This window comes from Haliotis rufescens, unplaced genomic scaffold (genome assembly GCF_023055435.1).
Source record: "Haliotis rufescens isolate VD_foot unplaced genomic scaffold, xgHalRufe1.0.p SCAF_48, whole genome shotgun sequence".
In the NCBI taxonomy this organism is placed as follows: Eukaryota; Metazoa; Mollusca; class Gastropoda; order Lepetellida; family Haliotidae; genus Haliotis; species Haliotis rufescens.
The window spans coordinates 1,154,745-1,178,270 of record NW_025964201.1 but is presented as its reverse complement, the minus strand read 5'-3'; the positions used below and the strand labels follow the sequence as shown (position 1 = coordinate 1,178,270).

The window sequence follows — 23,526 nt, the reverse complement described above, 5'->3', positions numbered from 1 at the left end:
GGACGTAACTTCTTGAACATTGTCGAATTTGGGACGTAACTTCCTGAACATTGTCAAACTTGGGACGTAACTTCTTGAACATTGTGGAACTTGGGACGTAACTTCTTGAACATTGTCGAATTTGGGACGTAACTTCCTGAACATTGTCAAACTTGGGACGTAACTTCTTGAATATTGTTGAATTTGGGACGTAACTTCTTGAACATTGTCAAACTTGGGATGTAACTTCTTGAACTTTGTTTAATTTGGGACGTAACTTCCTGAACATTGTCAAACTTGGGACGTAACTTCTTGAACATTGTGGAACTTGGGACGTAACTTCTTGAACATTGTGGAACTTGGGACGTAACTTCTTGAACATTGTGGAACTTGGGACGTAACTTCTTGAACATTGTGGAACTTGGGACGTAACTTCCTGAACATTGTGGAACTTGGGACGTAACTTCAGAACGTTTTGAACTTGAGCCATTAAACTCACTCCTATCTATTATCAAACATGTTACAGGACTCAAAATATTCTGTGCAAAGGAGCCTGACTTGCATAACAATAAACAGGAAAATTATTTGTGTATTCATTCCCACCAATTTCCTAATTCTAATAAACATCTACCAGTAAACAAAGATGATAAACAAGTATGCTGGGAGTGAGTGAGATGGGTTGAACTCTTTCAGCAGTATTTAAGTAACAACACAACGCCTCAGCTTGACGTGGAGGGAAACCCAGGAGTGATGCTGGTCTTGGACATTTACCACTGTGAAAACTTGCAAGCACTGGCAATAGCGTTGACCAACCTAGGCTACAAAAAAAATAACAGTCTTGGTTCTCAGGCACCGCCCAAAACATCATAAAGTTTGACATACATTGTGGTGCTTCAGGCATTTGTAATAATCGAAACAGAGTCCTCATGACAATTATGATATTGCATCAATAGTTCGCCAGGTCCCAATGAGTGGCCTTCACCTTCCATGTCACCCATCAAGGAAATAGTCTAGCTCCTTCCAAGTGCGTGACACCTTCGTTACACACTCGGCAACATCGCTGCCACCAGTGAGGTCGCGGCCATTACATTCTTACTGTACCAATTACATCATAGTTGAAATGAAAAAGAAATTCAAATTGACAATCAAAGAAAATAATTTCGCTTGGGTAAGAGTATTCAGCGTCATGACAGTCATTACTTGTTTGTAAACATGACGGTCAGTCGGCTGCGAGTTCAACTCCAAGCATGGTTGTATGTTTGTTTGTTGTACGCAGCTCTCAGCAATATTCCAGCTATATGACGGCGGTCTGTAAATGATTGAGCCTGGGGCCGACAATCCAGTGATTGACATCATTAGCATAGATCTACGCATTTGGGATATGATAACATGCATCAACCAAGTCAGCGAGTCTGACCACCCGATCTCGTTTGTCGCCTCTTACAACAAGCACAGTCGCCTTTTACAGCAAGCAAGGGTTGCTGAAGACCTATTCTACCCCGGATCTTCAAGGAGCATGGTTGTGGCCACCTATCACAGTGGGGCGCTTTGAATGGTGGCAGCGACGGTATGGAGAGCTCCGCGAATGGGCTATCGCTGTGAGGAGCTTCTGATATAGTAGGTATAAAAGTCTGTTGTGAGCCCCTGGATGAAATAACACAATATGGCAGTGGTCAAACTCAAGGAAACCTGTGAAACACAAGCTGCATGTACTGTCAAAAATAATATCCAGTCAAGTTGAAATGTTCCAAGGCAATGTCAACGTTGTCAAAGGGGGATAACTCTCATCACTTCTTTTCCTGAAGACTATTTGTTATGCAGTATGATTTTCTAAAAGCATGAGAAAATACATAAAATAAAATTTGTCTAAAGTAAGAAAATAATTAGTTTTAGCAGGTACACTCTATTGAGAACAATTTTTTTGTTATTTTCTCTTATTATTTATCTAGAAAATTTGTTAAAATAATTATTTTTGGAGTTCTAAATCCATAGATGTCAAAATTACTTATAAATCTAAAATATGTTTTACTGTTTTAAATTAACATTTTCAGATTTATATCAATATGAAAATAAAATTATAACCTTTCACTAGAAACATTGCTTAAAAATATAAAGTTTCAAGATATTTCTTTAAAACATAAAAAAAACAGTTCATGATTTTTTCTTTAAGTATTGGTATGTTCATAATTAACCTTAATAATGATAATGTTCCCCACCAAAGATATCTTAAGTCTTTTAGTCTGTAAATACTCAGGTATTTCTGACTTGGTTCCCCCACTTCAGGCTCTAAATCTCCTGGACTATCAGAACACAAGCTGCAAGTACTGTAGAAACAGCTGACACTTGGTCCAGGAATACTCTAGTGAAGATGAAAATACTATCTTATGACAGAATCAGTTTACAGTTTACAGTTGGAATCGTTGACATCAACAGTCCGAAACACTGTCGGAGTGAAAGATAACAAGGCCATTACAACGCTGACTGTACTGTACTTCTTGAACATTAAGCTAAGTATGTGCGGACTGTGGATCGGATTGCTCTCCGGCAGACCGGACACTCCCCGATGTGATGGGTACATTCCTCACAACAAACAAGATGGCCGCAGGGCTGGAAGGTGACCTCGACCTCTCGCTCCATGCAGATCTTACAGATGATTCGATCCTCGGGGTCCCAGTGTGAACCTGGGGACACAGAACAAGACTCATGGATGGATGTGACGTGATGTAAAGTGATATCGTTCTTTAATTGTGGAGAATACATTCTTGATCATTCAGTCATCAACTACATCCAACAATGAAAGAAGTTAATGAGTGAGTGAGGGAAGAGAATAACCAACGAGCTATGAGGAATAACAGATAATCTGTCCCCTGTGAATGAACTGGCGAGGGACTTGCAGCATTCATTCATGAGAGACAGAAAACCTGTCCCCTGTGAATGAACTGGCGAGGGACTTGCAGCATTCATTCATGAGAGACAGATAACCTGTCCCCTGTGAATGAACTGGCGAGGGACTTGCAGCATTCATTCATGAGAGACAGATAACCTGTCCCCTGTGAATGAACTGGCGAGGGACTTGCAGCATTCATTCATGAGAGACAGATAACCTGTACGTCTGAGCTTTAAGTAGGTTTCTCCATATGTGACCCACCATGAGTGAGTGAGTGAGTTGTGTTAAACGCCGCTTTGAACAGTATTCCAGTTAAATCACGGCATGTCGGCTTAATGTAGGATGAAAGCCTGAAGTGATGCAGGTCTTAGACATTTACCACTTCAGTGAAACCCACGAGCACAAGTATGGTGCTGACAAACCTAGAAACATAATCGGGGCGAACCGGGATTCGAACCCACTATCAGAGGTTTCTGGCGTGCCCAAGGGACGCAACTCTGCATAGCGAATTGCAGCACCTTAGACGGCTGGGCCCACCAATGGGACCCAATGGGTGAAACATTGACTTTTCATTAAATCTTAAAACTACAGCATCTTCAGAACACAAAAATACAATTCACAAGCTTCAATTCATATTTATTATAGAGATACATGATCTTCACTGAAGTAAGTTGACGTCAAACGTCTTAATATTGTCACAGCACAATGATATCCCAGCAACCATACTTCTTTTCACCTGCTGGGTCACATATATTGACATTTAAAGAGAAAAAAACAACAAAAAAACGTATGAAATTTCAACCCCACAGAGAAACTTCACTGAAGGCAGCCAATTGTTAAGATGACATAATGAAATCAGTTTGTGACAACTTAAACAATGGATGACGTCATTGTAATCTCAACAATGAAACATTTAGATGTCACAGAGCATCGAAGGCCCAGTCAGCATTGAGAATCGCAAAAATGCACATGAGCAAATATGGAAATGCTGTTACACATGAGCTTTCTTCCATTATGGGTAATATTGTAGTTTATTCCCAGTGAAAAATATTCCACCGAGACCATAGCATTGTGTAAACATTCTGGGCAAGCTGAACCAGGTGTTGAGTGCATGAGGAATGCCACACAGTGTCTGAAATAACTGCCTTCCTGCCTGCCCGCCTGCCCACCTGCCCGCCCGCCCGCCCGCCCGCCCGTCTGCCCGCCAGCCCACCTACCCGCCCACCCGCCCGCCCGCCCGCCAGCCAGCCCGCCCGCCCGCCCGCCCGCCCGCCCGCCCGCCCGCCCGCCCGCCCGCCCGCCCGCCCGCCCGTCTGCCCGTGGCTGGTAACTTTTCTAACTGGCTGCATGAAATGTTCCTCCACCTGCCCGCCTGCCCACCCGCCTGTCTGCCCGCCAGCCCACCTACCCGCCCGCCCGCCCGCCTGCCCGCCAGCCCGCCCGCCCGCCCGCCGCCATCCCACCTACCGGCCCGCCCGCCCGCCCGTCTGCCCGTGGCTGGAAACTTTTCTAACTGGCTGCATGAAATGTTCCTCCACCTGCCCGACTGACTGGCAAGTAAGTTTAAGACTACTTAAGAATTATAACCTTTAAAGATTCTCAAGTAAATGCTTGCGTTATTTTGGCTGAATCAAGACACAATTTGTCTCTCAGTTTTTGTGATTTTTTAATATTTATAATGCCTGAGAGTGGGCAGGTAACTTTGAAGATTGGCAGACAAAACTTATGGATCACCTGCCCGACTGTCTTGTTGGCTCCTAAAATTACTTCGAACACTGATGACACATACCATGGGGACAAGAAGACACACTATCAGGTCACACACTGAAACCAAACGATCTCAATAAAACAAGCATGGGTACTGGAGATGCTTTCTACTGTGTCAGGGGATGGAAGGCATGGCTGAAATAGATCATGTTCCAGGAATATCCCAGCGGGGCTCCTGAACAACACAGCTAATAGTGTTACTGTATGGACACTGAGTTCAGGCAGTAGAGATGGGTCATGCTTCCCCACCCAATGTAACCATGGTAACCAGCCTACCTGATGGGCCAGGACGAGCCTGTGATGCTGATCCGGAGCCACCTTTTTCCTCCTGGTCCCTCATAACGGCTTCCATCAAGCTTTGCACATCAATTGGAGAATTTGGACCTGGTGGACAGAGGAGAAAACATGGCAGTCAGACCGTGCTGTGAGTGAGTGTTGGTTAATGCTGCAGTCTCCCTGTACATGACTGCATCTTGACCAGATACATTTACTGTACTGGGGGCCAATTTACTGTAAATGCGGAGTACTACAAACACAGGACAGAAGGAAGAGATGGACACGCACCTCGTAACCGCTTGAGATCAAGCAGAACCCTCTGTACGACCTCCACACTGTAGCCACTCTCCACTACTGCCTGGATCATGGGAGACCACTCTTCATGGCGTCTTTCTGTCATTCCATAACATATTAGTATATCACACTGATTCCAAAAAATATTCCATAGTAATACATATACTTTTCATGGAAAAAATTTTCATTAATTATATTGGTTAAACAGGCCGACCAATGAGACAGACTAAGATGTGTCAAAGAAGCTAGAAATATGCTGTTATTTGACCAACAGAGCTGAAATATGCATAAAGTTAACTGACTAAACTACTTGTGTTGGTTATGAGACAATCAAGTACTTGGTAACATGGATGTCTTTCATTTTAAAAGTGCTTGGTTGTTTTCTGAGTCCGGGATCAACGTTTAAATTGTTTGCTCGTGGTTTCAGGCCACACTCAGTAATAATCCAACTCAGTGACAGTGGCCTGTAGATACCTGGATCAGTCTGGATCAGACAATCTAGTGATTGATATTATGAGCAGTGATCCACACTGTTGGGGTTGGAGGACACACAATCAACCACGTGACCGAGCCTGACCAATGATCCATGGTGTAGCATCATCAGTGACGGAGGTCCAATTCTAACCTGGAATCCCCACCTGTAGACCAGCATAGGTAACTAGGGACCAATTCTAACCTGGAATCCCCACCTGGAGACCAGCATAGGTTACTGGGGGACAATTTTAACCTGGAATCCCCACCTGGAGACCAGCATAGGTTACTGGGGGACAATTCTAACCTGGAATCCCCACCTGGAGACCAGCATAGGTTACTAGGGACCAATTCTAACCTGGAATATCCACCTGTAGACCAGCATAGGTTACTGGGGACCAATTCTAACCTGGAATCCCCACCTGCAGACCAGCATAAGTTACTGGGGGCCAATTCTAACCTGGAATCCCCACCTGCAGACCAGCATAAGTTACTGGGGGCCAATTCTAACCTGGAATCCCCACCTGCAGACCAGCATAAGTTACTGGGGGCCAATTCAATCTTGGGCTTGGAGAATAGAGACACAAATCTCATCCTGTGATTAACACATCCAACATTCAGTCAACTCACCTGGTACAGGAGATTCCCTGTGGGGCGACTGCGGCACCGACTGGAATACAGATCATGTTCACGTGACATTTTTACCTTAACACAACCAGATTAAGGGTAAATATAGACCAGATTACAATGTAATTATAAATGATATTTATAATGACCATATTAAGGGTAAACATAAATCAGATTCCAATGTTATTATAAACGATATTTTTAACAATCAGATTAAGGGTAAAAATAGACCAGAATTCAATGTAATTAGAAAGGATGTACGCTAACATGTTGTTAACATCCAGATAAAGGACCAAGGAAGCGAAAACTTGACGACTTTCGGGAAATATAAGATTTCATAATATCCACGTACCTATTTTTGTTTTATTTTCATTGTTTACGTAATTGGAAAATCAGTTTAAATCAGAATTATAAATAGTTTCTGTCATCACCCATTTCCCGATAACAGCGACTGTCCACTCAGTAAAATGAAGAAATACCCCTTGTTTTCGAGGTTTCTGGGAAATAACACGTTCGTCGGCTAGAATGGCATATGACACACCACTGGAAAGCTTATTCCTTCATCTATACGCTCGTAACATCGCCTGTTTTTTTTCCGTAGTTATAACAAGCGATCTCATTGGATTAAAATTGGTTTCTAACGACGCTTTCTTGCGGAAATCTGCTACAAGTTTCGTGATTGGTCAATTTTGAGCACGTGACCTAAGGCAGCCAATCAAATTACAGCTGTGATACCAAGCTCGTGTTTGATAAATTACAGAAGTTGGCGGAAGATTTTTGTTAAATCGTATTATTCTGAACGTTTTGAGCAGGAAATCACGATATATATTAAAAATATGGAACTTCGTGAATGTATCGTGCTAGGTTACAAGCTGTGACAAAGATTTTTCATGCATATATTTTTGCATTAAACATCGTGTCCGAGCCGAGAACTCAAGGCGATGGAAGCCGAGACTTCATTTGAATTACATTACACGCGATCGCACGAAAAAGATGGAAATAATAACTTAGATGTAAGTTTGATTACTTTTAGATATATTTTTGTTGATTTTATTTATTACTTTGTATGATATATTGAAGATTTGTTTAAAACGTCTTTATTTTGCTCTTTGACATGTTCGATGTGGACCCGTTGTCGAAATGTGTGTCCGAGAATTTTATTTTCAATAACATCGCGGGAAATAGTGAATAATTTTTTAATTTATCGATAAAAAATGATAAATTGAAATGGAATATGTATTTCAGACATTGTGAAATGTGATAGATTTAATAAATGAATGATATTACAGGTAGGTCCATAAAAATATATACTATTTTGACGTGACTACGGCTTGGCCGGTTAACCAGCCTACGGTGTCTGGGGACTCGATGCTTCTTGGCCTGATAACCGGCCTACGGTGTTGAAAGAGTTAAGGGTAAATATAGACCAGATTACAATGTTATTGGAAATGTTATTTATAATGATCAGATTAAGGGTAGATATAGACCAGATTACAATGTAATTAGAAAGGATATTAATAATAACCAGATTCAGGGTAAATATAGACCAGATTACAATGTCATTAGAAAGGATATTTATAATAACCAGATTAAGGGTAAATATAGACCAGATTACAATGTTATTAGAAATGATATTTATAATGATCAGATTAAGGGTAAATATAGACCAGATTAAAGTGAGTGAATGAGTTGGGATTTACGCTGCTTTTAACAATATTCCAGTTATATCGCGGCGTGTCAGCTTAATGTGGGAGGAAAGCCCGAAGTGATGCAGGTCTCAGACGTTTACCACTTCGGGGAAACCCACGAGCACGGGTATGGTGCTGACAAACCTAGAAACATAATCGGGGGGAACCGGGATTCGAACCCACAATCATAGGTTTCTGGCGTGCCCAAGGGACGCAACTCTGCACAGCAAATCACGATGACTGGGCCAACCGTGACCCCAGACAAGATAACAATACAGTTAGAAATGATATTTATAATGATTAAATTAAGGGTAAATATAGACCAGATTACAATGTTATTAGAAATGATATTCATAATGATCAGATTAAGGGTAAATATAGACCAGATTACAATGACAATTGGCTGTACGCAATCAGCAGTGAATCAATACAATCAGCGGTGACGGATCAACCTTGTTAGATTTGCATTGTGTTAATCTTACCTGTACATGTAATCTTGTCTGTAAAACGAACATTAAACATATACACTGCTAATACAAATCAATGCTGCAATTACTTGTACCGTATTTTCTTGAGTATAGTGCGCACCCATGTGTAATGCGCACCCCCCTCTAGCAGGTTCAATATTTTGGAAAAAAAGAAATTTGAATATTATGCGCAGAAAAATTTACACCATCCCCTTCAGCGAAGTCCGGCAAACGAATGGATGATGAGAAACTTCGTCAGTACAAATTCGAAATTTGAGATACAAAAATCACCAGACATGTTGATTTACCATTTAAATTGTATTTTTTGCTCGGCTAGGCATTGTTTTATATCCAGGGATTAAGATTACCTTGTGTATTTTCTCGTAAACTAAGCCGGACACAGCAATCAGCTGTACACACGTTTTCTTGGAATCTACCGGTGATTCGGTCAAGACACACCCAATGATATAACTTTACAGGATTTTAATGCAAGGATCGGCAAAAGTTGTCTCTGAAACTATTTTTTTTATCAGGAATAATATATTACAATATCTTGTTAATTTAGCTGCAGCTTTTACTAAACATATTTAAAAAAACAAAAACCCTAAGCGAAGCAGCTGATCGCTATTGCCGGTTATTATTTTTTACATGGAACCAGTCTGACCAGTCACCGTCAAGGCTCCCGTGCACGTGATCGCGAGAATTACGTGTTGACATAGAATCGGCCAACAAAAACAAATATGACTTTTAACGAATCAAAGTATGGCATTTATGATATATGTATCCATTCTCTGTCAACTAAAGTTTGTTTCAAGGCGTCAATAGTGGTAATCTGACCATGGTTGCTGTTAATAACGGTGAGTTGTGTGATCTTCCGATCGCTTCACACACGATTTCGCTGAAATTAATTAAAACAATATAAAAAGGAATTTTGAATAAAATTAATGAAATAAGTTACAAACATAAGTCCAGATATACAAAGAACACTTTTTATAGCCAGACAGTGTAATTACATGAATAATTTGCGAACTTCAGTATGGATTTGTTGACATGGTATTTCCGGTGTTACGTGCTCACAGTAATGTCTTTCCATGGGGGAAAAAACATCAAAACTCATTAATTTGTGTATAATGCGCACCCCCTTCTACACAGCTGTGTTTTTTGGAAAAAAAGTGTGCACTATACTCAAGAAAATATGGTATTGTGTTTTGTGTTATCCAAGATGACAGACGTTTCTGAGCGAAAACGTGTATAACGAACAACGGATATATAACAAATTCATTCTCTGGTCCCTTGTAGTTTGTTATATCCGTGTTCTACTGTAATTAGAAATGATATTTATAATGACCAGATTGAGGGTAAATATTGACCAAAATGCATTGTAATAATAAATTATAATTTTAATGACCCGATTAAGTGTAAATATAGACCTGATTACAATGTAATTAGAAATGATATTAATAATGACCAGATTGAGGGTAAATATTGACAAATTTACAATGTAATAATGAATTATATTTTTAATGATCAGATTAAGGGTAATTGTAAACCTATCGAAAGTGTGTTCTGTGTTGTGATTGGCTAATTTGGGTCACATGACCAAATGTCAGAGGGTGAAAATATGATTTGAATTCCCTGAAGCAAGCGACCGAATCACTGTGTAGGAATACATAATTACTCAGCATTTTTTGCATACTAATTAACAATGGACGCAAATTGAAATACAAAATTCATAACAAATATTTTGATTTTCTCTATTCATGGGAATTATTGGGATTATTGAAATAATAACCAAAATCACAATCACCATAGCGACTAACTCGCTCCTGGCGAATCCTGAGATATCACTGTTCTGTATATCAAACGGCATAAATAAAAATCCAAGACCAAGCCAATTCTTCAAGAAATGTGTGCATATAATTTAACGAAAAATAATATCGATTTTGGTTAAGTTATATCGTCAGTTTTAGTTATAAAATAAAATGAAACGGCTATTCATGGACACTATTTATATGAACTTATAATACTGACTATAACACTCCCTAGAAATACATACAAGATGAAATGTAAATGTACCTGTCACACGTACACTTGTTCAAATTAAAGAAATATCGTATACGACACTTATCAAACTTATCAACTTCATATGTGAACATTGTTCAAACAAACATGAGATTATCAAACGTTCATATAATCTTGTGGCCTATATCTACGTATGATATCATATTGAACATTGATTAATATCCAAAGTGAAATTAATTGTGTGAAAAAAATGTACAAAAGATATGCAAGATCTACATCATGAAACAGTAAAAAGCAGTTAACAATGATCGTTTGTACTTTCATTCAAGGACCTTCACCTCAGAGAAATTACCAAATATGTAGAACAAATAATTTGAAGTTTGACATCACTACCGGTGACCAAATTTTACAAAATGGCGTGTTGACTGTCAACAGTGAGCGGGATTTTACGAGGGGACTTTCGTTGATTCAGGGTTCGTATATACATAAATGTGACATGTAAGTAATCAGAAACATTCTGACAATCTGTGTACTGTTTTTTGTTGCTGTATTTTTCATTGAAACCAATGAAATTGTCAGAAAATCTGATAAATACCGTTGTCGTTGTGCGTGATTTTGCGGGAAGGACGGGAACTTCGACAAGTTCTGTTGAAAATATCAAATTATTGCAATGTATATATGTTTAATTCCCTAATTCTTCCTACGATTCTCTTCCCGTGTATATTCTGAAAATGCAGATCTCGAGCCAATGTACTCAACGAATAGACGAATGGCTTTGTTTACATTTACAACAAGTGCAGTTTTTTCAGCGTTCGTTTTCACACCTCATTTATTTTGCTTCATTACATCTAGACAATTTGTATTGGTGACAAAGACCATTTGGCATTTGATTCTAAAATGTATGAGGAATTCAAGGATGTAGGTATCGCAGCTGAAATATACGTGATGGTATTTGCGTCTCATTACCGGTGTACGTTATTACCAAAATCGCAATCACCATAGCAGCGACAGAACGTTCAATGTTGACGCCTCACAACCGAGTAAGTACGAGGTGTTCAAGAGGGCGCATGTTTTTTTCTAAATAAAACAATAGGTTTACAATATCGATAAATACTATGTGTGTGTCTATTTCCGGGATTTTATCGAATATTTGCATCTTGGAAATTTTCATTCGAGCCCCTCAAGCTAACGCTTTCGGGTCTCGAGATGAATTTCCAAGATGCAAATACTCGATAAAATCCCGGAAATAGACACACACATAGTATTTATCTTCTAAATATAGACCAGATTACAATGTTATTAGAAATGATATTTATAATGACCAGATTAAGGGTAAATATAGACCAGATTACAATGTTATTAGAAATGATATTTATAATGACCAGATTAAGGGTAAATATAGACCAGATTACAATGTTATTAGAAATAATATTTATAATGATCAGATTAAGGGTAAATATAGACCAGATTACAATGTTATTAGAAATGATATTTATAATGAGTGAGTGAGTGAGTAAGGTTTTACGCCGCTTTTAGCAATATTCCAGCAATATCACGTCGGGGGACACCAGAAATGGGCTCCACACTTTGTACCCATGTCGGGAATCGAACCCGGGTCTTCGGCGTGACGAGCAACCGCTTTAACCACTAGGCTACCCGACCGCCCATATATATAATGACCAGATTAAGGGTAAATATAGACCAGATTAGAAATGATATTTATAAAGCTGGTGCTGTAACATCTGAACAACCACTGTCTTTGAAAGGTTAATTGCAAGACAGAAATGATATGTCCTTTAAGGAAATGTGAGTACAAGGTCATGGTTAAGAACTACAATTAGTCTTGAACATGAAATAATTGCTACAGTAAATTTGTTGTATAAATAGAGGTTATCACGCAAGTGTGTTTGCGGATGGTAAATATCCTGCAATAGGAATAAACATTGTATTTAGCTAAATACATTGTATTTAGCTAAATACAGTGTTTATTCCTAATACAGGATATTTACCATCCCCAAACACACAAGCGTGATAACCTCTTTATCATATAATGTCATGCTTTAATTCTGTGCTTTAAAATCGCTTTCCCTCTCTCACAAGCATTACCAAAATATTAAGAGTTTTCCTGGAATGCGTGCATTAATATTTATTATGTCACAGGGTAAGTGATGGGTCAGTCGGAGAGTGACAGTAGTCAATATAGTTCCAACTGAAATCTGTTTCTTATACAGTGGCGAAGCAACATATACTCAAAACAACAGTCGTTTTCAACTGCCTTCCGCGGCAATCCATCAGTCTGTCCGCTAGAGTAACTGCCCTTTGTCAAAGGGACGCTACTCTAACTCTAGTCTATGAGACGTCACGGCCACGGTCAGACGTTGTTGACAGTCGGTCTGTCCTGTCAAAATGTTAAGAAGCGTAGTCAAATGTACACACAGCGACAAAATGAAACAAGGTAACAATTCAAACATATTTCGGCCAAATCAAACTATTTTAATTTGTGGAGAAGGTTTCAAGCCGCAGAGGTCTACAACCACAGATATGGCTACTGATCCCGCTTGGCTAGGCCTCGTGCCCTTGCAAAATTGTTTCGAAATTTATATCTCCAAAGTTGCCAAAACTTATAAAATGCCTTAGCTACGTCACAGTTAGACACTGATTTTCAGTATATTAGACTGTTCTTTTGATAATGAAAGCAATTATCCCTGTAGTTTATCCAGATTCCCGATGGTTAATTCTGACTCGATCACCGAATGACGAGGGTAACAGTGAAAGTAGTCCTACTTGACCTTTGATATTTGCATCTCTATCCGCATATGACCCCAACGGATATCGTTTTTATCCGTTGGCTTTATCCTGCCAAGAAACCTACCAATTATATGATAAAAGGGATATATATGTATGTGAGTGAACTCATGGACTGCTTAAAACTAGCAACTGTAGCCTGTTTTCTTCACACTATTTCTTTGATATTCTGTGATCTGTGGGATGCTGGTATTTCACAAACATTGCCGCTGGAGCAACAAAACACTCACAGCTGAAGACAACGATGGCACGAACAGAGATGTATAAGCAGACTCAAACCATGGTAGACACCGACTTCCTCACTCACTCACTCACCTGTATGGAAGAAGCCTGCCTCTGTAATCACCTGTCTGTCCTGTAGTACGCTCCCTGGCAGTCTAGACACAGACTCACTCACTCACTCACTCACTCACCTGTATAGAAGAAGCCTGTCTCTGTAATCACCTGTCTGTCCTGTAGTACACTCCCTGGCAGTCTAGACACGGACTCACTCACTCACTCACCTGTATAGAAGAAGCCTGTCTCTGTAATCACCTGTCTGTCCTGTAGTACACTCCCTGGCAGTCTAGACACAGACTCACTCACTCACTCACCTGTATAGAAGAAGCCTGCCTCTGTAATCACCTGTCTGTCCTGCAGTACACTCCCTGGCAGTCTAGACACGGACTCACTCACTCACCTGTATAGAAGAAGCCTGCCTCTGTAATCACCTGTCTGTCCTGTAGTACATTCCCTGGCAGTCTAGACACGGACTCACTCACTCACTCACTCACTCACCTGTATGGAAGACGCCTGCCTCTGTAATCACTTGTCTGTCCTGTAGTACACTCCCTGGCAGTCTAGACACGGACTCACTCACTCACTCACCTGTATAGAAGAAACCATCGGCAATCACCTGTCTGTCCTGTAGTACACTACCTGGCAGTCTAGACACGGACTCACTCACTCACTCACTCACTCACCTGTATGGAAGACGCCTGCCTCTGTAATCACCTGTCTGTCCTGTAGTACACTCCCTGGCAGTCTAGACATGGACTCACTCACTCACTCACCTGTATAGAAGAAGCCTGTCTCTGTAATCACCTGTCTGTCCTGTAATACACTCCCTGGCAGTCTAGACACAGACTCACTCACTCACTCACTCACTCACCTGTATAGAAGAAGCCTGCCTCTGCAATCACCTGTCTGTCCTGTAGTACACTCCCTGGCAGTCTAGACACAGACTCACTCACTCACTCACTCACCTGTATAGAAGAAGCCTGCCTCTGCAATCACCTGTCTGTCCTGTAATACACTCCCTGGCAGTCTAGACACAGACTCACTCACTCACTCACCTGTATAGAAGAAGCCTGTCTCTGTAATCACCTGTCTGTCCTGTAATACACTCCCTGGCAGTCTAGACACAGACTCACTCACTCACTCACTCACCTGTATAGAAGAAGCCTGCCTCTGTAATCACCTGTCTGTCCTGTAATACACTCCCTGGCAGTCTAGACACGGACTCTCTCACTCACCTGTATAGAAGAAGCCTGCCTCGACAATCACCTGTCTGTCCTGTAGTACATTCCCTGGCAGTCTAGATGTAGACTCACTCACTCACTCACTCACTCACTCACTCACGTGTATGGAAGACACCTTCCTCCACAATCACACAGTCATAGCTGAAGACAATGATGGTGGCACAAACACAGACGTGAAAGGACACTCAGACCAACACAGACGTGACAGCAGGCGAGGAAGATAAGTAGAAGTACTACCCACCATGCCACTTACTGCATTCCTGAAATTGGCTTCAATGTCATCTACAAACTCATTCCCCTTCTGCTGACGGACGTAGGGGCATCGGGGAAACCACCGCGCGTGCTCAATCCAGGGGTCGTCATCCTCCTGCCAGTTCCGCAATGCACCTCCGCAGGAGAAACACCTGACGCTGTCACCATAGCCTGCATGTACACAATTACAGATGTCTCAGCAGATGACTGCAATGTCTTGTATATGTTTTTCTGAGTTACATATGTGTTACAGTAATTCATCTACGTTTCCAAAACAAGTGCATTAGATTTTGTTCACAAATTTGGAATTTCTTTATTTGATAAAATTCAGAAATATCACCTGTCTGTTCACTCCCTGACAGTCCAGACATGGATTCACTCAGTCACCCCCCCCCCCCCCCACTCACTCACTCACCAACCCACCATCCCACCCAGTCAATCGCCCACTCACCTGTATAGAAGAAGCCTGCCTCCGCAATCACCTGTCTGTCCTGCAGTACACTCCCTGGCAGTCTAGACACCGACTCCAAGCGGGTACCAATCTCCCCATACGCCGGAAACCGAACGCTCTCCAGTCGGAGAAGCAACCTTGGCCTTGCTGCCTGCTGTGTTGCCATGGGAACATTTCCCACCTCCCTACCCAGCAGGAATGGGCAGTCGGGGAAGTGGGTTCTGTGTTCTGTTTCTGGATCATCATTAGGGAGCCAACTCTTGAGGATTCCGTTACAAAAGACACACCTCACTCTGTCACTCGGTCCGATATAATAAAACCCCGTCTTGGCGAGTCGCTGGGGGTTGACTGCGGAGGCTAGAGGCCAGTGTTCAAATGTCTGGAGCCGAGCTGCTTCTAAATGCAATTGTTTTATGTCTGAAAAGTTCATCTTTTCAAACTTCTTCTGAATGAAACATCTTCTCCCTCATGAGGTTATTTGGGCTAGCTGTACATGATGTGAAATGTTCTTCTATCTGCAATAAAACATGAAACGTGGTAGATTATCAGTGACATCTGTGATCAAGTTCCTTGTAATAAATAAAAGTTGTAACTAGAAACTAGCCACATTTACATTTCAAAACCACAGCCCATTTCTGGTGTCCCCCGCCGTGATATTGCTGGAATATTGCTAAAAGTGGCGTAAAATCAAACTCACTCACTCAAAACCACAACATATGCTTTTGCTATTTTCAAGGTGTGCCAGTGTGAAGGTTACAAGCATTAAACTCCTATACTCAGTTCAATATCAAGTTGTCTGACACGCCACATGCTGCAGTCTTGAGAAATCTCTAAGAGTCTGCTTGCCAGCTTGATGTCATCATGGTTGACATGTTGCCATTGACCTGTCATTACACAGCTGGGACGCCTGTTATGACCAGCACAGGCTGCGTCGACCAACTCTAACCTGGAATACATATTTGGGACCAGATTAATCTGGAGTCTTTACAGGCATTGACAATTTGTTTATAATATTCTGGATACAATTTCTTTATTATCCCTCTCGGAACACATCATCAACAGCCCCAAGCACTCCATTTCCTGGCATCTGTTACACGCTATTGTCCCCTCATATACAGCCCAACTAGCTACTGAAAAGTTCTACACAGTGCCATTACCAGTCTAGAGGCACTAGTACATTACGGAAGTTTCTATAACATACTATCACCGTCCGCGGCATACCGGACTGGAAGCTTACACACCACACTTCCATCTAAATATAGAAACTTCCTGAAAACTGATCACTGTCGAAACACAATGTCATGAGCATCTCCCGAATCTCAACAGAAACAATGTAACAGTTACCGTGGTTACAATCATTGTTAAACAATAAAATACACTGCCATATAACACAACACACAAACTTCTAGGGGTGAAATGATACAGCAAGGTCACGATATGATACATATGGTAATACACTTATTTACGTCAAATTGCGTGGAAACTTCCTTATAAATAATTTGGAGCATGTTCTAAAGGAAATTCTAGCTGCAGACATATGCGTAGCTGCTATTATTAGCAGTAAACTTGGAACGTTAATGACAACACATTTTGCGATATTTGAATGACAAAATTGCTGGGGGTCATTAAACGAGCAGTAAGTTAGATATTTTAGCAAGAGTATCGTCTTGTATTGATACAGAAGAAAACCTATTGTCGATCGAATGTCGCATACAAACTTACAATGCACTGGCACACCGATTTATCATTTCACCCCTACTAACGTCCTCTGTACAAACATTACCAACTGGAGGGAGTGCAAATTCCAAGAAGCTATCAACATGAGACGAAGCCAAGCCATCAGTTAGTCGAGAGTACAAAGGACAGTATCTATATACTCACAGTGCAGTCAACTCTATCAATTCATTGAATCAGTTGTATAAACACAGTTGTGATAGTTGTATATAACATAACCTTGTACCCACTCTCCTATAACAGGCCTCAAAGTTTAAATTTTTACCAAGTAGCCATATGGCTACAAGTATTTTTTTCGAGATATCCTGTCGCAAAATCAAAAAGTCCGGCCAATATTGTAGGTAGCCAGAAGCATTTGAAATTATCTTTTTCAAGTAACTATTATAATATGTACAAGTTACAGCACTAAAGTACTCATGGAAATGAAAAAAACCTGTTTTTCTCAATTTAAAAATCGACACAAAGTGTAACGTCGCTGTAAATACGAAATAACAAAACAACTTGAAAAGTACTAGTCTGGATTTGCTAGTTTGATCTCAGTAAACAATACAAAATGTACTTTACAGGAGGTAATTTGTCGTCACTTTCAACATTCAAAAATAAATAAGTCCAAATTGACATAGCAGATATAGACTATAGGCATTATGCACCTCTTCTCGTCAAGGTGTCATAAGTCATGGACATTCACCTTGATCTACTTACACCTGGTTATGCTCTGTTTCACAATAGTCTCTTTTATTCACATTTTTAGACACTTTTACTTGTAAAAAGGCTTAAAAACCTTTGATAAGCTGTATTTGTGCCAAGGCCCAATTAGTACTAATTGAGTTGTTTGAACATTTACATATTTTGTATATTAACTGCATTTATTTAAGATCTGAGGTCGAAAAAAGTTTTTTTTCATTTCCGTGAGTACTTTAGTCTTGAAATCGTATCTTAATGGAAACTTTACTTGAATTTTGTTACTTGTGACTTGAACTTGTTGAACAATGATGCAATTTATATTACTAGATTATATAGGTATATCCTCGCTTATCCAATGAGCATTGCCAACTAAAATAAAGTACTGATTACATTAATTTTTATGTATTTTGGTTCATTGTCGACTTTAGAAGGAATTATTTGCGAGTACAATTATTAGCAGACGTGTTTTACAACATCAGCTGTTATTTAATTTGTGGCTACAGATGTGTAGCAATAACATTTAGTCGCCACAAGATATTTTTCTAGGTAGTCATTTGGCTACATCTGAATTTTAGACAGTAGACAAATTGAAAATTAGGTCGCATTGGCTACTGTTTTACTCGCAACTTTGTCCATCGACTCCCTCGTAATTGTATAACTTTATTCCTGTTACAACTGGCTTCACCTATAAACTTAGATGTATAAAATCATAACTGACTTCATTTGTACATCCATTCATACAGTCATACCTATACCCAAGAAACAATATGGCTGATAGCGGGGTGTTGTGCATCTATTTCACCCCAGAAACAACATGGCCGACAGCAGGGTGTTGTGCATCTATTCCACCCCAGAAACAACATGGCCAACAGCAGGGTGTCGTGCTTCTATTTACCTCCACTCTTGAGGTACCCTATCAACTACTACTTCAGTCAGGATTCCGGGTCAGAATAGGTAACATATGCTGGTCGTAAGAGGTGACTTAACCCTCTGGATGCCGAGTTATTTTTCTGACGCATATTTTCCTTAGATCGGAAAAGTGAAGGTAGTGCGAGAATTGCGCTCACGCCGCACTGGATCTACCTCTGGCTATAAAATTACGCAGAGGTGGAGAATATTAAATTCCCTATTTGATGGTGTAAAGTTAACTGCAAATATTACACCGGTTTTAAAAAAATACACTTCTAAGTGTTGTCCGAGAATTTATTCTGCGTTGAAAAACAGTAAATTTCTCCGCTTTTTATCGTACACCGATAAAAGTACTGTGCGACAATTTTTTTATTTAGAAATTTTACGGAAACTGTGAGCGAACAAAATACTGCCTAATACCTGAACCGCATAACTATATATATCAAATGGAGTTATATGAGTATGTGTAGCGACATACATTCAATGCCAAAAATAGCCTGCCCTAAATGACGAAAACTGATTTTTCTCTACAAGGTCAAAAGGCGTCAGAGAGGTTACACACGTACAAAGAAAAGGGGGCATAACTCCGCTATGCTTAGCACTAGTCCATTGTAACTCGGGTCACTTGGTGAGAATTAGCTGTGGGTGAGGATAATATATTTTCGTGGTGTTTTGTTCACGGGGAACCAAACTATTCCAACACAAATATCGATAAAGAAACTGTCTACGTTTAGTTATAAAAAAACACTATAAGAAATGATGACATCGTACTTTATAAAAAAAGAGGTAATAGAGAAATGGATGGCCCTATCTAACCTTTAACTTAGTCCTTAGATTCCAAAATTCTCCTGAATGTGTAAGTGTAATATGACTAATGTTGCACCATTATTAATGGAGCACTAGCCTTATTATCAAATGTAATGAAATACCCCAAAACATAACACCATTCTCTTTGACGTCATGGCTGGTTTTATGTCTTTGATAACGTCGGACAAAGACGACAATGGTATTTTGATTAATATATATCTCCCCTAATTTTCGTTCATGGTGTGGAAAATCTCAAAGTGTATAACGGAATTTGACGCTTTTTCAACACAACATAAAATGAATGCTTTCACCAAGTAATGTCTTGAATATGTAAACAATTAGATAGTTTACCGTGTATCTTAATTGGACAAGACACGCACCTGTTTGGCATCAATGTACGTTATGAAATACCCAAAAGAATATTCAATAGTGGACACATATTTGTTCATTACTATGTTATTATTTCTCGTCATCTCGTCTCAGAATTTCACAATAAAACATGCGAAGAAAGCTCTATTGGTATAGAATTTACAGGATACTCGTTAAAGGTTGAATGTATGGCCGGAGTACCTGGCATGGATTTTATTTTTATACATTTTACAATTCCTGGAGAAATAAAGTAAACAGTTTAATATCCTGTGATCACAATATTGAAAAAAGAATGAACCCATTGATGATAAAATGCAAAACGAGAGGAATAATTCGGAAATTGTTTGTGACTAACACGCACCTGGCGAATCGTTAGATATCGCTGTTCTGTGTATCAAACCACATAAAAAAACAATTCCAAGACCAAGACAATTCTTTCAGAAATGTGTGCATATATTTTAACTAAAGATATTATCCATTTTGTTAAAGTAATATATTCAATTTTAGTTATAAAATAAAATGAAACAGCTATTCAGGGACATTGGTTATATGAACTTATGATATTGACTATTACACATCCCAAGAAATACGTACATGCTGCAGTTACATTTACACTTCATCTTGTAACACTTGTCCAAAGGAAAGAAATATCATATTCGACATTAAAAACCTATCAATTCTTATGTAAGCAATGTTCAAACAAAAAGGAGATTATTAAAAGTCTGTTCATACATGTTGTGGCCTATACTTACGTATGATATCATTTTGAACATTGACAAATGTCCAATGTGAAATTAATTGTGTGAAAAAAATGTATAAAAGATATGCAAAATCTACATCAGAACTGAAATTGTAAACAGCATGGTACAATGATCGTGTGCACTCTCATTCAAGGACCTTCACCTCAAAGAAATTACCAAATATGTACAACAATGTTTGACACATGACATCACTACCTGTGACCGACTTTTACAAAATGGCGTGTTCACCGTCAACAGTACGCGGGATATTACGAGGGGACTTTCGTTGATTCAGGGATCGTGTATACATAAATGTGACATGTAAGTAATCAGAAACATTCTGACAATCTATGTACTGTTATAATTTTCATTGAAATAAACCGAAATCGTCAGAAATTCCGATAAATACCGTTGTTGTGTGCGTGATTTTGCGTCAGTCATGGCGTCACACAGGACGGTAACTTTGCAATGATTTGATATTTTCAACAGAAATTGTCAATGTATCTATATTAAATTCCCTAATTCTTCCTATGATTCTCTTCCCATGAATATTCTGAAAATGTTGAGCCAATATATTGAACGAATAGACGAATGGATAGCTCAAAATAGGAGAAAATGCTACACTGTGTAAAATCTGTATTTTGCTTTGTTTACATTTCAAATAAGTGCAGTTTTTCGAGCACAGTGTTCGTTTTCACACCTAACTTATATTGCTTGATTTCATCCAGCCACTTCGTATTGGTGACAAAGACCATTGTTCATCCGATTCTAAAATGTATGAGGAATTCAAGGATGTTTGTATCCCAGCTAAGTTTGAAATATACGTGATGTTACAGGCGCCTCATAACCGGTGTACTTGAAACGTGATTTTGTAAACACTATCCAACATGGCGGAAATTTCACTTCGGCGTTCGTGTTTGCGTATTTTCCAAAACATTCTAAACGGTTCCAGGGTTATCGGAGACGTTTCGGAATGATCATTGGTGGTTTCATAAAGGACAGATACTCGTGATCACTAATATGCTATTTTTTAAATTCATTTCTCCGTGTAAATTTCCAAAATTTAGATTTCAAAACATGCTGTAAATAACGCCGTGAGTGGTGATTTAGTAATGTGTAAAAAATGGCAACATTTACGAAGTACCTAATTTTCAGAGGTCATTTTTAGTACTTTTGCTTGGTCTAAAATGCCAATGGATGATATCACAGAACAGGGAATCTCCTAACTTATTCAAAACTGTGAAGTGTATTAGTGTGCATGATGTATTTTGAATTTTATTCGACTTCAAAGTGAGGGTTGTAGAGGAAGGACATATATGTCCCTCTGGCATCCAGGGGGTTAATCGCCCTAGGTGATAGCATGTTATTACAAGTACCATGACCATCTATTAATATCAATCACTGAATTGTCTGGCCTCTATTATCTACCGGCCACTGTGAGGTCGAATGAATATTGCTGAGTTCAGCATTAAACAAACAATTTACAAACAAACTAGGAGGGAGGATCTCAATGTTGTTTACACTTTCTGAGGATTGATTGAACACCTGGCAATTGATTGTTAGGGTGATTTAAATCACAGGGAATGAAAGTAACCATTAGTAGTTTGGAGATATAGTCTAGTAGTGGTGATCTTCTAAAAACTGTGAAATATTTCTCCATTTCCTAGCTTCCCATGTTTGCACCTGTTATCTTTGTTGATTATGGTCATGTGTTATGGAGAGCCTGTCAATGTTTCTTAACCAGCTGGTAACTAGGCATATTGCGGATATATCTGTGGATGATAATAACATCTGTTATTTAGTCTTGTGTACGACACATATCGTCAGTACAATGACATAGCTGGGAAACGGTTTCCCATCACGTCAACAAGTATCGAAAACGAAATGCCTCAAAGGGGATTCCCCGAGAACTCCAGCACTCTGTGTGGGACCAGCTCTCATGTTTCACACAAACCTAATCTGAGATTACTGGTCTAGTATGCATTCATTCATGTGCTTACTGTTCACTTACATAATAACACAGTGCCGATGTTGCAAATACATCCCTGCGGTCACCGTTTCAACAAATTCGTCTGATTCCGGGACAAGGAAACCTGCGATGGATCAGCCGAGTAGACTGAGCTCCTGTCTAACTATATGCGAAGATTGAAAGCGTCCGGCTTGCGTCGCGTATCTCAGTCAAACCAGTTTATTGCCAATTATTGTGATATTAGAGACGGGGTCCAAGTTTGATAAGCTTAATAGCTGGTTCTCGGCTCCTTATGCGCGTCGTCAACTTGCGCAAATTGATAGATGGGACAAACGCAAGCTCCTCACAGCGATAGTACGTTCCCGGAGCTCTCTATACTATCGCGATGTTACCGAGAGTGTAACGAAGGTGTCACGCGCTGGGAAAGAGCTTGGGGACCCAGGTTCTGCTTGGGGCCTAAACCCCAGACCTCGATTAAATGTGGCATGTAATGTCAAGGAGTTTAAATGATTTTTCACCACTAAACTGGTTCCTCTATTCAATTTGGTTTGAGCAACAAGCCGAGCGCTTTAAATAGCCTCTTCATTTTGATATAGGGTCACCCAAAGGAAATTCACCACTTCACAATATTCCAGTGCAATCTCATTTTAAAATCAGATCTCAGTGCTCGCAACCGATAGAACTAATCGCAGTCGCTAGAATATATGATATTGCATTCTAGCGCGGGTATGTATTCTAACGCCAAAGAGTAGTAATGTAGTAAAACAACTTTAAAATATTTGACAGTAAGATAATTCCAATATTGTGT

At 39.8% G+C, this 23,526-nt stretch overlaps 1 protein-coding gene across 3 annotated transcripts; it reads right to left on the bottom strand.

Moving 5' to 3' along the window:
• Window positions 1–1,409: 1,409 nt before the first annotated feature.
• Window positions 1,410–22,882, bottom strand: LOC124117661 (baculoviral IAP repeat-containing protein 3-like). Of its 3 annotated transcripts, none has more exons than XM_048383395.1 (7): window positions 22,761–22,882; window positions 15,507–16,021; window positions 15,045–15,226; window positions 6,305–6,344; window positions 5,198–5,302; window positions 4,910–5,017; window positions 1,410–2,660 (listed from the first exon to the last, which is right to left on the bottom strand). In XM_048383395.1, the coding sequence occupies exons 2-7, from the start codon at window positions 15,934–15,936 to the stop codon at window positions 2,482–2,484; spliced, it is 1,044 nt and encodes a 347-aa protein (XP_048239352.1). In that variant the 5' UTR covers window positions 15,937–16,021; window positions 22,761–22,882; the 3' UTR covers window positions 1,410–2,481. The 3 variants fall into 3 exon arrangements, with proteins under 3 accessions (XP_048239352.1, XP_048239354.1, XP_048239353.1); XM_048383397.1 differs by having other exon boundaries at window positions 15,057–15,226; XM_048383396.1 differs by having other exon boundaries at window positions 15,507–16,017; window positions 22,757–22,876.
• Window positions 22,883–23,526: the final 644 nt, after the last annotated feature.

Bases quoted from the DNA above. Each gene is read 5' to 3' on its own strand.
- LOC124117661 (XM_048383395.1), bottom strand. From the start codon at position 15,936: ATGAACTTTTCAGACATAAAACAATTGCATTTAGAAGCAGCTCGGCTC. The intron at 15,227-15,506 runs GTGAGTGGGCGA...GTGTACATGCAG, and splicing joins GGCAGGCTTCTTCTATACAG to GCTATGGTGACAGCGTCAGG. The intron at 6,345-15,044 runs GTGGGTAGTACT...TCTGTATTCCAG, and splicing joins GGAATGCAGTAAGTGGCATG to TCGGTGCCGCAGTCGCCCCA.